This window comes from Pinus tabuliformis, chromosome 6, assembly GCF_031772625.1.
Source record: "Pinus tabuliformis cultivar Carrire ecotype Pingquan chromosome 6, CPIR1, whole genome shotgun sequence".
NCBI classification, from domain to species: Eukaryota; Viridiplantae; Streptophyta; class Pinopsida; order Pinales; family Pinaceae; genus Pinus; species Pinus tabuliformis.
In genome coordinates this window covers 1080576563-1080593363 of record NC_142292.1, presented here as the reverse complement: position 1 = coordinate 1080593363, position 16801 = coordinate 1080576563, and the positions used below count along the sequence as shown (strand labels likewise).

At 38.7% G+C, this 16801-nt stretch overlaps 1 protein-coding gene across 2 annotated transcripts in view; it reads right to left on the bottom strand.

Annotated features, from left to right (window-relative positions):
- Positions 1-9080, bottom strand: part of LOC149262659 (microbial collagenase) — a 158152-nt gene extending 149072 nt beyond the window's left edge. For both annotated transcript variants that reach the window (XR_016259186.1, XM_089425023.1), the window contains exons 1-3: positions 8735-9080; positions 8009-8275; positions 7826-7885 (exon numbers count right to left, since the gene is read on the bottom strand). Coding sequence is in view for 1 of the 2 variants with exons in the window: in XM_089425023.1 (XP_089281149.1) it covers positions 7826-7885; positions 8009-8275; positions 8735-8953 (546 nt within the window). In the remaining variant the exon portion in view is untranslated. The remainder of the gene's footprint in view (positions 1-7825; positions 7886-8008; positions 8276-8734) is intronic.
- Positions 9081-16801: the final 7721 nt, after the last annotated feature.

Below are 16801 nucleotides of genomic sequence, written 5' to 3'. Positions count from 1 at the left end.
TGATTAGAGGCACCTGAGTCTAAGACCCATCTATCAAATGATGAAGCAATAGTAGCCAAAACATGACCCTTACCTTGATTCTCTAGTGGCTTGTCTTTAGTATTCTTCTTGACACCGTTTGGTATGTAATCTGCAAGATTTCGTTGTTGAATTACTTGTGCCATAAGATGAATTGTCTTCACCATGCAAGAACTCTCTAAATGGAATCATGTGTTAAAGTAGCTACACTTTGTCCTCTCCTTCTCATACTTTCCTTCCTTGGAGTTTGAAGTCTGAATTCAATGCTCTCTCCATCTATATGATCAAGATCCTTTGATTTTTTCTTGTTCTTCTTACTATCATCCTGCACTACAAGAGCATGGGCCTTGGATGTCTTGATATCCCCAATGTAAATAAGCTTATCTTACTCATGATAAGTAAACCTATGAAGTCAACCATAAAGGGCACTTCCAAGTTTTTCCCATAGAAAGTATAGAAGTGTGGAAAGAAGAAACAAATATTAAATACTCAGGTCTTAGCTTTGAAAGAACAAGAAGAATAAGTTTTTCCCCCTTTCTATCAATGCCACAAGCTTTTATGTGATGAAGTAGCCTTGAACCTGGAGAAGAAGTCTCGTAGGGTCTCAAAGCTATGACCTCATTCTCTAGTTGATGTTCTCTCAACTCATCAATCTTGCCAAATAAACCCTCCAACTTGGTTTGTACTTCGTTGAGAGTTGTGCAAAGATCAAGATGAAAGTGTAAGTTTGGGAAATGGACAAGCACAAAATCCCATAGGCTTCATCAATTCTATTGAAGTACTTTTCCTTCTTTATGGCTAAATGGGGTTTAGTTTTATTCCCCATAGCGATTTTGTCAAGTCCCTTTCTATGTAATAGAAGTAGGCCATTGGGCTTCCAATTAAAGTAATTGAATGGAGTAAGAATTGCAGTAATAGCAAGTTGAACCATCCTCTTTTGTTGTTCAATCCTTGCTGACCTACAATTTATGAGTATATTCCTCACAAACTCCTTGAATGCTCTAATACCATGTTAGATTTTAGGCACAAGTACAAGATCTAGTTATGTCAAATAAACTACACTAGCCAATTGCAAGATAAAAGAGAAAAGAGAGAATAAAATAACACTCAAATAGACTAAGTAGCTAAAAGACCAATTTGAGTTCACTTATATTACTTTGCTTGACTTGAGCGCAATTAAATAAGACTCTCATAGAGAGGATCAATGCGCACACTATGTGGTTCCTTGAGCATGCACAACAGGTACATAGTGAACTCTCCCTTAGTTCCAAATTCCAATTAACTAGCCCAAAAATGGAGTTTTATCGTCTAAAATAGAGTTAGGGTCAATAATAAGGTTGGATAAGGATAGGCTGAGCCATAAATAAGTAAGAACTCACACAGGCAACTGATAACTCCAGATATATAGAGAAACTCCAATAATAGGATTAAAAGTCAAAGGATAAGGTTTCCTGCAATAGAGGGATAAGTGGATAAGGTCTTGTTGAAATTTCTAAGTCTATCCATTAGAAATTTAATCTGTATTCTTCTGGTTTATTTCTTCTATTTGTTAAATTCGAACAAGTTATTTAAAACATATAAATAATGAAATAAACACAATACAGTCTCAACATCTACAAATCATCAGCTGAAAGAAAACAAACACACGAGTGACACCGTTATTTTTGGACAAATGTCCCTGAAAAAACCCAATGCAAGAAAACCGATGCAACTATTCTGAGGGTTTATTATTATGTAGTATTTCCTTGAGTACAACTGGGTGCCAAACTAGCTCACCCGACAGAGAAAAAACAACCGGCAGTAATACCTCTCTATTTAGAAACAGGTATTCAGAAAACCTGTCCCACAAAACCCTCTCCAACAGCTCTAAAGCACTGCACTAGCCCTGCTGGCCTCTGTGTCAGCGTCAAACTCCTCTGCGTCAGCCCTCTGAGGCACTGCACAGCCTCTGGGACCCTCTGCATCACTCCAATTGCCCTCTGTGTGGAAGACGCAGTCCCTCTGACCTTTGCGTTATCTCTTATGGGCTCTGCATAGCCTGCTCTAGCCACTGCTTCTCCCTCTCTGCCTCTGCGTTGGTCTCTCGGCACTATCTCTACCTCTCTGCCCAGTACTCACTACCCCTCGTTGTTGATCACTAATTCGACTTTACTTAGCAAACCCCGCTCTAGTAAATCAAATGACTGATCACTCTAGTCTGTTCTCCAACTAACCCTCAAGCCTCCTCTTATACTTTTCCTGTTGGTCCTTCAATGGCCGAGATTAAATCTCTAATCAACGGCTAAAATTAAATTTGGCTTGATCCATGACTTTTGGAACCTTCTAACCCAATTTTATATTAATACCCATTAATATTTTATTTTTTCTAAGTTTAGACTTAGGAACTCCATTAAAAATATTTATTATTTTAATATCTCCCAAACCGGGTACAATCTGTCTAAACCATTTCTGGGTCTTGGAGATCTCATGTGCTTTAGCCTCTCCACCAATTTTCATGGCTAGAGCACATCCGATGCTACCCCAAATCAACACTCCCTCTTAACAAGGACTGTGCTCTAGTAATACTCCTCACTGAGCATCACTCTGATTATACGGCACCGGTACCTGTGCTGATGCTAGGCCTCCCTGCCCAACATCCTCTGCACTATTGCATCTTGTACTGTTGCCCATGGCCCTGCCACTGCCACTGCTGCATCTGTACATCTCCCTCTGCATCCGTGCTGCTGCTGGTCCTTTCTCCCAACACTGCATCTGCACTGCAACCCCCTATCATCATGCTGCATCGTGCTACTGCATACTGCTACTACACTGCAACTCAGTCACTGAAAAGTAAGTAACTGATCCACCCAACTTTTGACATCCTTGTCAGGCTAGAAACACTTCCGATGCTAAAGCTCTCTCTGCTGCTAACAAGTGCTCCCTCTACTGACCTTGGCGTTGTTGCAACAACTCCCTGCATCCCGCACCGTTGCACACCTCTTTATGTTATCCTGCACTGGTGAAACACTCTCCATGCCTCTCGCACTGTTGCAGCCTGCTAGCCTTGCGCTGCCTGGGGACTCCTGCACTGTAACACTCTCCGCCACTTCATCCGCATCCATCTCTACCAACATCCGCTAGTCCTGCTACTCACTCTTCGGGGCTCCCATAGCAAGGTATAATCCAAGAGGTTGGGTACCTCAAGGATCTTGCCCCTCATTGCATGTAGTCCTCCTGACTACAGCTCGATGTCTCCCCACCTCTTCTCTAGAGGTACATGAGCACTCGTGGCACAATCGTCATCCTCCTTGACTTCCTTCTTCGCCTTCACTGGCGTTGCCTTAGAGTCAGACGCCTCTCCCTTGTTCTTCTTCCTCGGACACTGGTTCGCATAATGACCCAGTTCCCCACAGTGGAATCACTTGACCTTAGAGAGGTCCTTCTACTTCCTCTTCTCCTGCTTTCCCGCAGATGCCAAAGCTACATCCTCTTCCTCTTCCTTCTTGATCTGAACTCCTTTACTTCTACTTCCCGTCTTGCTCAACCGCCTGATCTCCTCTTGGCGAAGAGCCGCCCACAATTCTTCCTAGTCTAGAAGATCCGCCCTCCCCAGTATGCTCTGAACAAATGTCTCCCACTCCTCAGAGACTGCGTTAAGTGCAGTTCTCACCATCATCTCTTCATATGGCATGGCTCCTATGGAAGTCAATTGGTTCTAAATCTCCTTCAACCGACTGAGGAAGTGATCTATCTACTCCCCCTTCTACATCTGGTATGACCGTAGCTGATTCTCAAGTAATATTTTCCTCTGCACGGAAGTATGCTAGTACAACGTCTTCAAGGTGTCCCACATTTCCTTTGTCGTCTCCTTCTCGGCAATATGTTGGACCACATGATCCTTGACCCCATCAAAGATGATGGATTTTGCCTTGGCCATTGCCTGCTCATACTTCTCATTAGCTGTCGGGTCAACTGGGATAGCCATTGTTCTCAAGGCGAAGCCCTTGATGCAATGTCTATCTAGAATGAACAAGACCCTGGCCTTCTAGACCACAAAGTTGGATGCTCCATCCAGCCTGTCCTGATCCCTCATTCCATTCACGGCCATCTCTCTACTCTTCTTGCCGAATCCTCCAAGTCTCTCTACTTCCCTCCTGGAAGTCTTCTCTTCGACTCCTGCTTAGTCTCTCTACTTCCCGCCTAGAAGTTCTCTACAGGACTCCCTCTCAGTCCCGATTTCCCTTCTGGAAATCCTTATGTCAATCGTCAAGTTGCACCTCTCCAATCTTTTGTGCACCTGCAACTCTAATCTGGATTCCTTGGCTAGAAATCTGCCTCGGTAGCAACCAATGTTGAACGAAGCCCCCCCCCCCCCGGTTCCAAGCCCCGAAGTACGTCCCGTACAAAAGCGCCTAGGAAGCTTGGCCGGAAGCGCTGCTTCCGAATTTTTTGCCGCTTCCTGGAAATTCGAAAGCGTGGTACGGAAGCGCCGCTTCCAAAGCGCTGAAGCGTGCTTCGTACAGCGCTTCGAGTGTCGGAAGCATGGCGCTTCGGAGTCGGAAGCGTACGCTTCCGAAAAAGCTTCCAGAAAAGCATTTAGAAAATCGTTTTTTTTTTTTCAATTTTTTTTTTAATTTTAGGTGAGTTTGCTTGTTGGGGGTGGGTCCACCTTAGGTTAGGGTGACGAATGAAGGCAAAAAAACTATAAATATAGCAGATGCTCCCTCATGGTAATGTTAAATTCTTAAAGTAAAAGTGACATTCTCCTTTATTTTTCATTTTAATCCTTTTACTTAAATTTTTAACATTACCATGAAATGGCTCAGGATGTTTGAGAGTGGTTCCAGCCTCATTGGACTTCATATGGAGAAAATAGAATTTCATATCCTATTCAAAAATCAGCAGACTTAACAGTTTTGAGGAATTCATGATCAATGGGATTGTGGCATTTCATTAGATTATATCAAGTATGAAGTTATGCGATTAGCATTTAATCAAGAGCACCAAGCCCTATATGTACCCTAATGTTCGTGGTGTTAATTGTTGAACTCCTTTGTCACGCGGCACACCCTTAGCAAAAAATTACCTTTCAATCAAGTCAAAATCATCGATAAGCTTTTTCTACCATATTTTAAGTCTTGAATTAGGTAGTTTGATCAAAATTGGGCAATGTCGACTAATATCCCTAGACAATCGAGGTAGAGGCAAAGGCTAGACAAGAAGAGAAGAATCTAGATTCTAGATGGTTGATGCATCTAAATGGTTGATGCTCGAATAATTAATCATTAATGTACAATGGATGTTATATCTATCTTGATTTATGCAAAAATATGTATGTTTTCATGTCTTCTACAACTAATTTGGTATTTGGGATGTTTATTTTGAGTATAAATGCAAAAAAATATAAAAATATATATATATATAGCAGACGCTTCGCTTCCTAAATTTTTGGAAAATGACGCTTCCGCGTCCCCGCTTCCAAAAAACGTCCCTGCTTCGTGCAACACTGGTAGCAACTCCCTCTACCTTGGTTTTGCCCTGTTAGGTACTGTTCTGCCCACAGTACCCCACCAGCTTCGCTCCCGCAAACTACCCACAACTTCCTATGCCCCAGCAACTGAAGGACTGAGCCTCTAGGCTCTGCGCAATCCCAGCACTGGCAAAACAGCTCCCTCAGCCAACTACGTCAACCCTCCTGGTCTCTGCGTGGCTCTGCGTGAGCCTCTTTCTGCCCTCCTTAGCCTTTGCGTTGGTCTCTCTCTGGCCCGCACTAATGACGCAGTCTCTCTGCGTCAACCCTTCTTCTGTCGCTTCTGCAAGGATCACCTTCTGTCACTCGAGGTAGCTGATTCTGCTGCAAATGCTTTGCTTAGTTGATGCCTTCAGCTCTCCTATGATCTGCAACCATGCTCTGATACCATGTTGAAATTTATAAGTCTATCCGTTAAAAATTTAATCTGTATTCTTCTAGTTTATTTCTTCTACTTGTTAAATTCAAACAAGTTATTTAAAAAATATAACTAACGAAATAAACACAATACAGTCTCAACATCTACAGATCATCAGCTGAAAGAAAACAAACACACAAGTGACACCGTTATTTTTGGACAAATGTCCCCGGAAAAACCCAATGCAGGAAAACCGGTGCAGCTATTCAGAGGGTTTATTATTATGCAGTGTTTCCTTAAGTACAACTGGGTGCCAAACTAGCTCACCCGACAGAGAAAAACAACCAACAGTAATACCTCTCTATTAGAAAACGGGTATTCAGAAAACTTGTCCCACGAAACCCTCTCCAGCAACTCTGAAGCACTGCGCTGACCCTGCTGACCTCTGCGTCAGCGTCAAACTCCTTTGCGTCAGCCCTCTAAGGCACTGCGTAGCCTTTGGGACCCTCTGCGTCACTTCAACTACCCTCTGCGTGGATGACGCAGTCCCTCTGGCCTCTACGTTGTCTCTTCTGGGCTCTGCGTGCCCTGCTCTGGCTGCTACTTCTCGCTATCTGCCTCTGCGTTGGTCTCTCGGCATTATCTCTGCCCAGTACTCACTGCCCCTCGTTGTTGATCACTGATTCAACTTTACTTCGAAAACCCTGCTCTAGTAAATCGAATGATTGATCACTCTGGTGTGTTCTCCAACTGACCCTCAAGCCTCCTCTTATATTTTTCCTGTTGGTCCTTCAACGGCCGAAATTAAATCTCTAATCAACGGCTAAGATTAGATTTGGCTTGATCCATGACTTTTAGAACCTTCTAACCCAATTTTATATTAATACCCATTAATATTTTATTTTTCCTAAGTTTAGACTTAGTAACTCCATTAAAAATATTAATTATTTTAATATCTCCCAAACTAGGTACAATTTGTCCAAACCATTTCTGGGTCTTGCAGATCTCATGTGCTTTAGCCTCTCCACCAATTTTCATGGCTAGAGCACATCCGACGCTAACCCAAATCAACAGGTTTTGGATAAGGTTTGTCCCCAAAAATAGGAAATAAGTACGCACTTGGGGATAAGGTGGCTAGGGATAAGAAGTGTGCATTAATGGATAAGAAATAGCTATGTCAGTCTCTAATGTATGCCTAATCACTACCACATGTCATCCTATATGGCAGCCCTTGCTAAAAATAGACACTATAAATAATAACTGCTAAGAATAGTAGGATCACCTAAAGGGTAGGAAATGTAAGGTAGGTTATGTTAGGTAATGTGCATGTTACACCAACAAGGCATGCCCAAATGCCAAAGAAATATCCCATGGAACATATCTAAAACCACATAAAGTGAAGCTAATTTTGCACCATAACCCACAATGTAAAACTTAGAAGACCTATTGAACTTAAGATGTGAATGGAGGAAAATATGTTATAGTAGCAGAGGCTCAAATTCCACAATTCATGAGATAGTTGCATAAGAGAGTCACTAATAAACTACAAACAGCAAACTTCCCAACAGTCTAACATAAATAGCACAGCAAGCCTCAATATAATGCAATTGTACTAGCAAGAATCATCAAACAATTTGTGAGGAAAGTACTTCAATCTTTCAATAGCATATGAAAAGTGGAATTTCGATATTTCAACCAAAGCATAGCATCCCAATGAAAATAGTTGGTCATTCCAACTGCAGTGTCTTATTATAGTTTTACCATATTTGAATCATGTCAGCTCTGGGAGTTGTGTTTCAGACAAGGAAAATGCAATAAGGGGAAAATCAAATATATAAACCAAATAGAAATGATGAGTAAAAGATAAAGACAAAGGTACCTTGTACCAAATGCAGAATGAGTAAATTCATGACACAAATATTGAAGTGTTAAACACTTACAGATGCATCAAATCGCTGAACCGCAGTAACAGGAAAATAAAACCCTTTTCCCGATCTAGCCTAAAACCATGAAGTATAAAGTTTAAACATCAATTAGAAGAAACAAACATATAAAAAACCTCAAATCTGAAATATTGACAAATAAAGAAAAGCGCTTCAAAAGATGCCAGAAAATATACTTGCCTGTACTGTGAAAATCAGCATCCATGTTCGTCCAGGAGATTCTTTTCCTCCAAGTGTGTTAAAGAAATTTGAAGGATCAAGTTTAGCTTTTTTGAGAACCTCAAGAGCATATACAACCTCAGATGATGGAACTTTCTTCGTCTTTGCTGCATTCTTAAGTAGTTTTACACTATTAATGACTTCCTCCGTCACCTTGGTGTCAACAATTTCTCTGCTTTCGGTATTTGAAGCAGCATCCACTCCTTCCTTTCCTGCTCCAATCACGTCCTTCACTAGGAACATCAGGCCATCCCTTCAAAGTCAGTGACGCCGCACATTCATTGAGCATATTGCATTTATATAATTATTTTGAAAAGAACCTATAAAAAGAATCCTGATTTTCAAACTTCAAAGGACGTTTTTGCAGGTCCCCATTTCCCATTGCAGCCCGGATTCCAGAATTCAGTCAAATTCAGGAACATATATAAAACTTATTAGCAGCACCACACTGCATTCCGTTATCGTTAAGAGAATTTCGATCTAAGGTTCACTATCTACTGGCGGATAAGTTCAAAACTAGATTCCAGTACTGTTTGATATATTCATTGATTTGGACTCGTTGTAGTACTCTGCTATACAATTCTATTATAAGAAATTGACTAAATTGGACTGAAAATTGTCTATTCCTACAAGACCTTAGCCTTTTAGAGAAACTTATAACAGTAGGGTTTTGTTGGTTGGTTTTACCTGTTGTTCATCATCCTCCACAACGACATTAGTTTGTGCTTGCTCAGCGCGCACCTTCAAACTATGTTTTCTGCGGTTCACGTAGCGTGTAGAGTTAGTGTGGCTGTTGACATTTCCTGACAGAACAACGGAAGCGGTTTTTCTTTGCAGAGCATTGAAAGGTCTGATCGGTGGCGCCCAGAGAGAGAATTGGCAACCTCGAAAGCACAGGGTCCCCATTTCGTATTAATTATTATTAAATGGCTCTGGACATTGGGTGATAGTCACGAGGAATTTCTCGACTTTAATGCACTCATTACTTTAGCGCTAAGAGTGGAAAGCGGAAAATGGAATGGAGGGGATTTGCTTTTCGATATTTCTTACTGACAATTATGTGGGCCTTAAGCGACGAAGTAGAGCCTCACGTTCAGTTCGGATCATACTTGGTGATGGTCTGAACATGTCACAATTTCGCTTTCGAAAATATAGAAATTTTGGTATGATTTGAAGAAAATTACTTAGAAATTTTTTAAAATCTAAGTTGAGTTTTTAAGCTTTAAGATTGTGGGTTCTTTAGATGTTTTTGATGGTATTGAATTTATTTTTACCATAAAAAAATAATTTAAATACTTGCATAATTGAATTTTTCGAAGAGTTTTTGCTAAATTTTTGTGAAAATTTCATCGTCTAGAAAAGCGATGTTTATGTTGTTTATCAGTGTGGCTCAACGTAACTAGTCCAGCATTTATGTGTATGTGGTTTACTTAAGTTTGATGTCCTTTCAATACCTCTTTCTTCTTTTTGGGGGCGAAACAATCTTATTTAGGTATATTGGACGGTAGTCCCTTGGAAGTTACTTTCACAAAGGTTATATAAAGATTAGTCATCGTGTTATGTTTTTCAAATTTGTTATTTTAGTTTATAAAGAAAATATAACTCATATATTTCTATATATTAGGTTTTTGTGAGAAGAGTAATTATGAGGCATTTCTGAATTACTCATATTAAATTTTTTCATTGTGCATGTTTTGAGCCAACAAGTGTGGTTCATTTCAGGACAAGATATGATCAAGCGTCAAGAGATAAATAGGTGAGAGATGCAGAGTCACATAGAAGAGTAGACATTATGTTAATTAAAAAGTAAATGTAAAAAATATTTAACAAAAGATCATAAGATTAAAACTTTCAAAATAATAAAATTTTAATATATATATAAATGAGTAATTTTATAATATATATATATATGAGAGTAACTATTAGATAATATAAGAAAATATAAAATAAATTAACGGTCCAATAATTTAATTAAAAATTTTATAACCAATTTTAGGTATAAAAATATTTTTAAAAAAAGATAAGAATTAAAAAAAATGCTAATGTAACGGAATAATATATATATATATAAACTAAAATTTTTAACTTTAAATATATTAATTGAATGTTATAAAATTAATAAAAGACTAATATAACACACATATATATAATGTTATATATATATATGTTAAGATGTTATATTATATATATATATATATATATATATATATGTTATGTATATGTTATGTTATATATATATATGTTATATGTTATGTTATATATATATATGATATATAATATATATAAAATATATGTTATGTTATATATATATATATATATATATATATATATATATATGTTATGTTATATATATATGTTATATAACATAACATATAACATGTTTTTTTTTTTTTTTTTGTAAGTCAGGAGATTATATTATATAACAGAATATAGTACAAAAAAACCGCGATGGCGGATCGAGAGCAGGAAATTACAGTGAACCATGACTAAACATCTGCTCAGAGTTTTCATCAAAACAGGACTGTAAACAGCATACCTCGCAGGGCAGCTTGACCTTAACTTGTTCCTATCAGCCGACACAACTAAGACAGAACATAGTATGACAAACACATAGACAAACTGAAACAGAGACATAGACAAACTGTAACAGAGACATATATAAAGCCGAAGAGAGCCACACCGGGAATGAAGCTAGATATATTTTCCCATCTGGCTGATGGTATCCAGTCCCATCTGCCGCATATGGGTGTCCATCCTGGCTTGCATTGCTTCAATAGTTTCATTTTCCTCTGCCCCTGTTTTGGCAGGTTGCGAGGTTCCGGGAGCTGCATTGACCGTGTCTCTCAGAATCTGGATGAGGAGGGTGAGCTTCCTGTTGACAACTTGAACTGCTTCATGAACTTTGTTAATCCGCCCTTCCAGAGTATTGTTATAGTTTATTATCTTCCCCATCTGCTCCTCCGTAACAATCACTTCAGTAACTATGTTCTGCTTCTCATTCTCCACAGTTTCCAGGGCTTTGGCAATTAGCATTTTGGTTCGCCAACTTTCGGCCTTCGTCCTCACGAATTGCGTGGCCCTTTTCGACGGTGTGCCAGGGTCCCTTAACCAATCAACCTCCGCGGCAATCTCCTCAACAGTGCGCCCATCCTCCGCTTGCTTCACCTTCGCTTCCAGCTCCTCAACCTTGCGCTTGTTCCTCGCGGCAGCCCGGGTTTCATATCCTTGCCTCGCCTCCAACAGGTCCTGATTTGCTGCATCACTCCGGCAACCGCTGGCTTCCATCCTGACCTCGCTATGTTTCCTCCAACCAGAATTCCTCTCGCTCCCTGAAGGTAAGTCTGCACTATGAAAAGACACAGTAATGAGAACAGAGTAAAGACCCTTAGCTTTATAGCCTTTGCGGGTGTTGATCCTTCTGAAGTCGGTCTGGATCTTGCTGAAGATAAGAGTACTGTTACCATCAAATCGATTGAGGTTCACACACGCGAGGCTGATGCCGGTCGATTTAAAATGAATGTGGTGGCGTGTGAACCATTGATCAATTTGCCAAGTGTAATGTACCTCTGATCGATCGTTATGGAAACTGATGGAGTCGGACAGACCCTGTTTGCCCTCCTTCCGATTCCCCATGCTGTGTACCTTGAGCCTTCCTGACTGAATCACCGCGAGCATAAATGTTACTGATTTCTTTTGATACGGTTTTCTTCCAGGTGATCTGGTATTAATTCTCTTGGTGCTTTGAAACTTGTGGCACGATCTGTAGTGATCGCTAGGTTGGCTGGTCTGCCGCCGCCATTTAACCCCTCTCCCTTTGCGATCAATCATACCTTTAACTCTGTCGCAGGTGTGCTCTTCCCCGCTGTTATCCTCCTTCCGGTGCCGGATATCTAAGCCATTATCGGCTATAACATGTTAGCATATATATAACAATATATATATATATATGTATATATGTATATATGTTATATTAGTCTTTTATTAATTTTATAACATTCAATTAATATATTTAAAGTTAAAAATTTTAGTTTATGTATATATATATATATATAATTTAGTCATCAGGGAATATATATATATATATATATATGAGTTATAAGATAAAATAATAAGAAGCTAACATCAGTAAACATCAAAATTGCTATCACGGATATGGAAATTGCAAGGATAAATTACAAGCTTGAGTTGTGACATGAAGCTATGAGTTTTGATCTATGGACTTGGTCAATGGCTATGAGATTCGATGAGGTTCGTAGAACCTCAAAAAAAAATTAAAGTTTGCCAAAATTCAAATCTCAAGATTAAAGTTCGACGAACCTTATGACATGGTATATATTATTAAAGATAGATCAAAGATTTTTAACTACTAATATAATAATCCATAATATAATAGTATTCTAATACAACACACACACACACATATAGAGGGGTTAATCGATTATTTTTAAGAATATATAAAGACATATATAAAAATACCAGCATAAATTCATCTTAACTCCGGATCTACCAAGCGCTGAGAGGGATCAAATCTCTTATTATGCAAGCCTCTCAACATTTTAGTTTTGTAAGTATTCCAATTCCAATTTTGTGCAACATAACACACAACATTTTAGTTCTATAAGTATTCCAATCTCATGAAACATTTTACACAAAATAGGAGCTTACATTTTAGTTTTGTAATTATTCCAATTTCATGTAGCATTTTACATGTAATAAGAGTTGACTTATGATTTATTAGTTTCACATTTTGGCAAATAATCTTATATGATTTTTTGCATTACAGAGAAAACTTAATCTAACTAGAATGAGGAATGGGGTGTTGGTAAGATTTACAGTCTGTTGAGTTTGTTGTCTCAATGTGAAGCAAGGCAGAATTTATAAACAAATAATCTCATTTCATTACAGGTTAAGAATTTTTGAAGATGAAACATACCTTAACTAAAGTTTGAGTAACGAACTAAACAAACCTTATATTCTTTTTGTTTTCTTGATTTGTCCACAATTTCCTTTTTGTGATTAGCAATATTATTGTATATATGTGTTTTTAGTTAAAAAATTTAATTGAGCAACATATTCAATATTTTTTTTTATTTTAAATTAATTAGCTGACATATATTTGTAAAAAAAAATTAACATAACGTTACATGACAACATCTCCCATATTCTATATTTTTCATTAATTACCCGACATATATTTAATTTTTCTTTAACATAATGTATATCTCCCTCATATTTTTTATTTTTTATTAATTATGTGACATATATTTAAAAAATAAATAAATAATATAACATTACATGACAACATCTCCCTCATATACTAAGTTGTAGAGCGTCACTTGGCACAATAATAAAAGAAGAAACATAAATACCAAGTACCACATAGTACTGCCGCTTAGTTTTGTTGAAAATGGCAACAAGAAAATCCTGATTTAATTTTCCCTTGAATTAAATTAGGAGAAAATTGTAATTCCACATCACAAGACAACAAGAATGAGTTAACTAAGTTAATTTCACTTAGTTGACTCAGTTAATTTGAGTTGAGGGCCTAACTTGAGTCATGTAGAGTGGTTCCTAAATTTTAGGAGCCTAGGTTGAGTTTAATTTGAGTTGTAATAGTTTAATTCAGTTAAATTGAGTTAATGTCAATTAAACTAGTTCCAACTGTTGGAGGAACTAGTAGGAGGGTCTAACAGTGGGATGTAGCTTCATGTGTTCAACCAATTAATTAATAAATCAGACATAATTAACTCATGCATAAATTCGAGTTACTCATTTGAGATTGGAGTTCAAGGGCGGTGTACTATCAGTTGTATGATTTATGAGTTGTACAAGTGGTGCACGCAGTCAAAAAAGGACCTATAGGGGTTGCGCAATTCTGGATGAAGAATTTCCTATTTAATAGGGGGTTAATACCTTGAGAAACAGTGCAAGGAAATAGAAGCTTGGAAGGCGGCATAATTGGCTAAGTATTGGCAAGAGTCAACTTGTGAGGCAATGAGATAGATTATACTTGTGCAGAGATTGTTCAGGCTTGAACAAGCATTGTATTTTTTCTCTATTTTCTTACTAATGCAATACAGATAGGAAGGGGTTTTGAGAAGTTTATTTCCCCTTAGATAAATCTTTGAGCATATGTGATTTAATCTTGTTTCATATTTATGTTGTGATATCTCGATCGATTAATTGTTTCTGTTGATGAGTAGAGTAGATTCAAGTCTTTTGTTTTAGCATATTACATAAGCAGTTTGAATCTACAAGGAATTTATACATGGTATCAGAGCTTGAATCATAATAGAAGAGAAGAGAATTTGAAGTTTGTGCAGGAGGTTCGAATTACAAGATCAGTGTTGTAGGTTTTCTACAAGACTGAGGCTCAAGTATGCTCTGGAAGGAACCACAAATTTTATGGCATAGAAGATCTGTATGGAGGTGATATTAGATGAAAATGGGCTACTAGATTATATCAAGACAAGTGTAGCTAAACCCCCGGCAATTGATGCCCAGGATCTCGCTCAATGGAAGAAGGATGTGGTTGAAGCAAAGAGAATCATATTGGAGGGATTTTGAGATCCAATATTCTTGAATCTCCATGGGAAAGAAACTCCATTCGCGATGTGGAAAACACTGGCCGTATTGTTTGAGAACAATAGTGACCACAGGTAGCTGGCACTTAAGGACAAGCTTAGTAGCATCAAGATGCAAAGGAATGACACAATTACATGGTACATGAGCAAGTTTACATAATGTCATGATGAACTTGGCGGGGTCGGTGTGACTATCCTTGAAGAAGATTTGGTAGCTCTAGCTTTGTTGGGTCTTCCCAAGAGATGGCACAGTTATCAGGATTCCGTGAATGGTAGAGACAAACTACTGAGTTAGGAGCGGTTATGGTATGATCTAGTACAGGAAGAAATAAGGCGGGACAACCAAGATGGGACCTCATCCAAAGAAGAGGAAGAGGACCTTGCATTAGTCAGCAAAGGAAAGAAAGCCAAGGGAAAGAAGTCCCAAGGTGAGGAGGGCAAGAAGAAATACTTTTCCAACGTCAAGTTCTTTCACTGTCATGAATTCAAGCAATATGCCACGAAATATCCATAGAAGAAGGTAAGCAAGAAGGAGCCTTCAATAGCAACAGCATGTGAAGCTCTGGCTTCAGAGTTCAAGCTTGATTTTACTCTCATTGCATGCATGACAAGCACAGTAATGGGAAGCATGTGGCATATTGATAGTGGTGCCTCATTCCATATGACAGGGAATAAATATCTCTTGAGTGACTTGGACCTCGAGCAGAACATTGAGTTTGGAGACGACGGAAGGTATAGCGTGATTGACATTGGTATTGTTACTTTTTATAGGGATTTTGGTTCCCCTCTGAAGCTCAAGGATGTGATGTATGTACCATGTCTAAAGAAGAATATTGTTGTCGCCGCGGTATTAGAAGACCGTGGCTACATTGTGATATTTAGCAAAGGAAAGGTTTTCCTTAGACACATCGCCATGGGACAGGTGAAGCAGATCAGTGTGCGAGTCAATAACTTGTATGCACTTGAGGTCGAAGATGCATGCAAAGCCTTGAGGAGCAAGGGAAAGGTTAGAGACTTGGTGGTTGAGAGGGAGAATAATTTACCTCTCAAAATGGAGCCTCAAAAGCAGCCTCAGCAAGTTGTAGAGCAACCACAATTGGAGAAGCAAAGAGGAGACAGAGTGGAAACATCCACGCAAGCAAAGACCTCTAGTAGGGGGGAATTTCAAGCTAAGTGGGAAGAGGAAGCACATGTAGCCATACCTCTAGGTGTGAGATGGGGCAATGTGAAGCAATAGTCCCAGGAGTGCAGAAAATTGGGTAGGGTCCATTGAGGCATTTTTCTCATGAATCATTACCTTGCTACAGGGGCCCACAATATTTAGTAGCAGGATGATTAATGTAAATCAAATACTGAGGAGTCTAGAGCAGTGTTGATAGCAGAGTAGGAGCCTCAATAGCAGAGTCAACAACAACACAGTTTTCCCAGTAGACAATTGAAAATTGATTCAGCGATTATTTTTTATTTATTTTTGGATGTTTTTCAGTTGCAGATGTTGCAGTAGCAACAATAACTGTGAGAAGTGTTTCATGCAATACTTTCAAAAGGTGTTGGATCAGAATAGATGTGAATCTCTTTCTTGTTGAGAGGGAGTGTTGAAAATAACAACAAGAAAATCCTAATTTAATTTTCCCTTGAATTAAATTAGGAGAAAAATGTATTTCCACATCACAAGTGTTATTGCCCATTTTGTCACATCCAATCAGTGAGCCTCCTAATGAGATCAATTAAAATCCTATTCCCCCTTGTCACCATCTTTCACAAATCTCTAAGCATGTTCCTTTCATCCCCCAGAATTTCAACCCTAAACTACTTCATTTGAGCCAGTTTGAGGACCAACACCCCCTGTGAGCCTACTAGTGTGCGTTCACCAATAGGTTACTCCACTTTGGCTTGCGTTGGTCACCAAAAGGTTGCTCCCCTTTGCACTTGCGTTGGTTCTAGAAACCCGAGAGAATGATTATGATTTCATAAGCTTACCCTTCTAGGAGTTTCCACAATTTTTTTCAGCTACTTACCTTGGATAAAACATGTGGATCCTATCCTTCCCTACTTTGGAATTTTCACCACTTATCCTTTGATCCTATCCCTCCATAAAAGGTGGATTTACTACCCTAGATTGGTAATTGGATAAGAACTCCCAACTTACCCTACTTCTTTATATATTCTC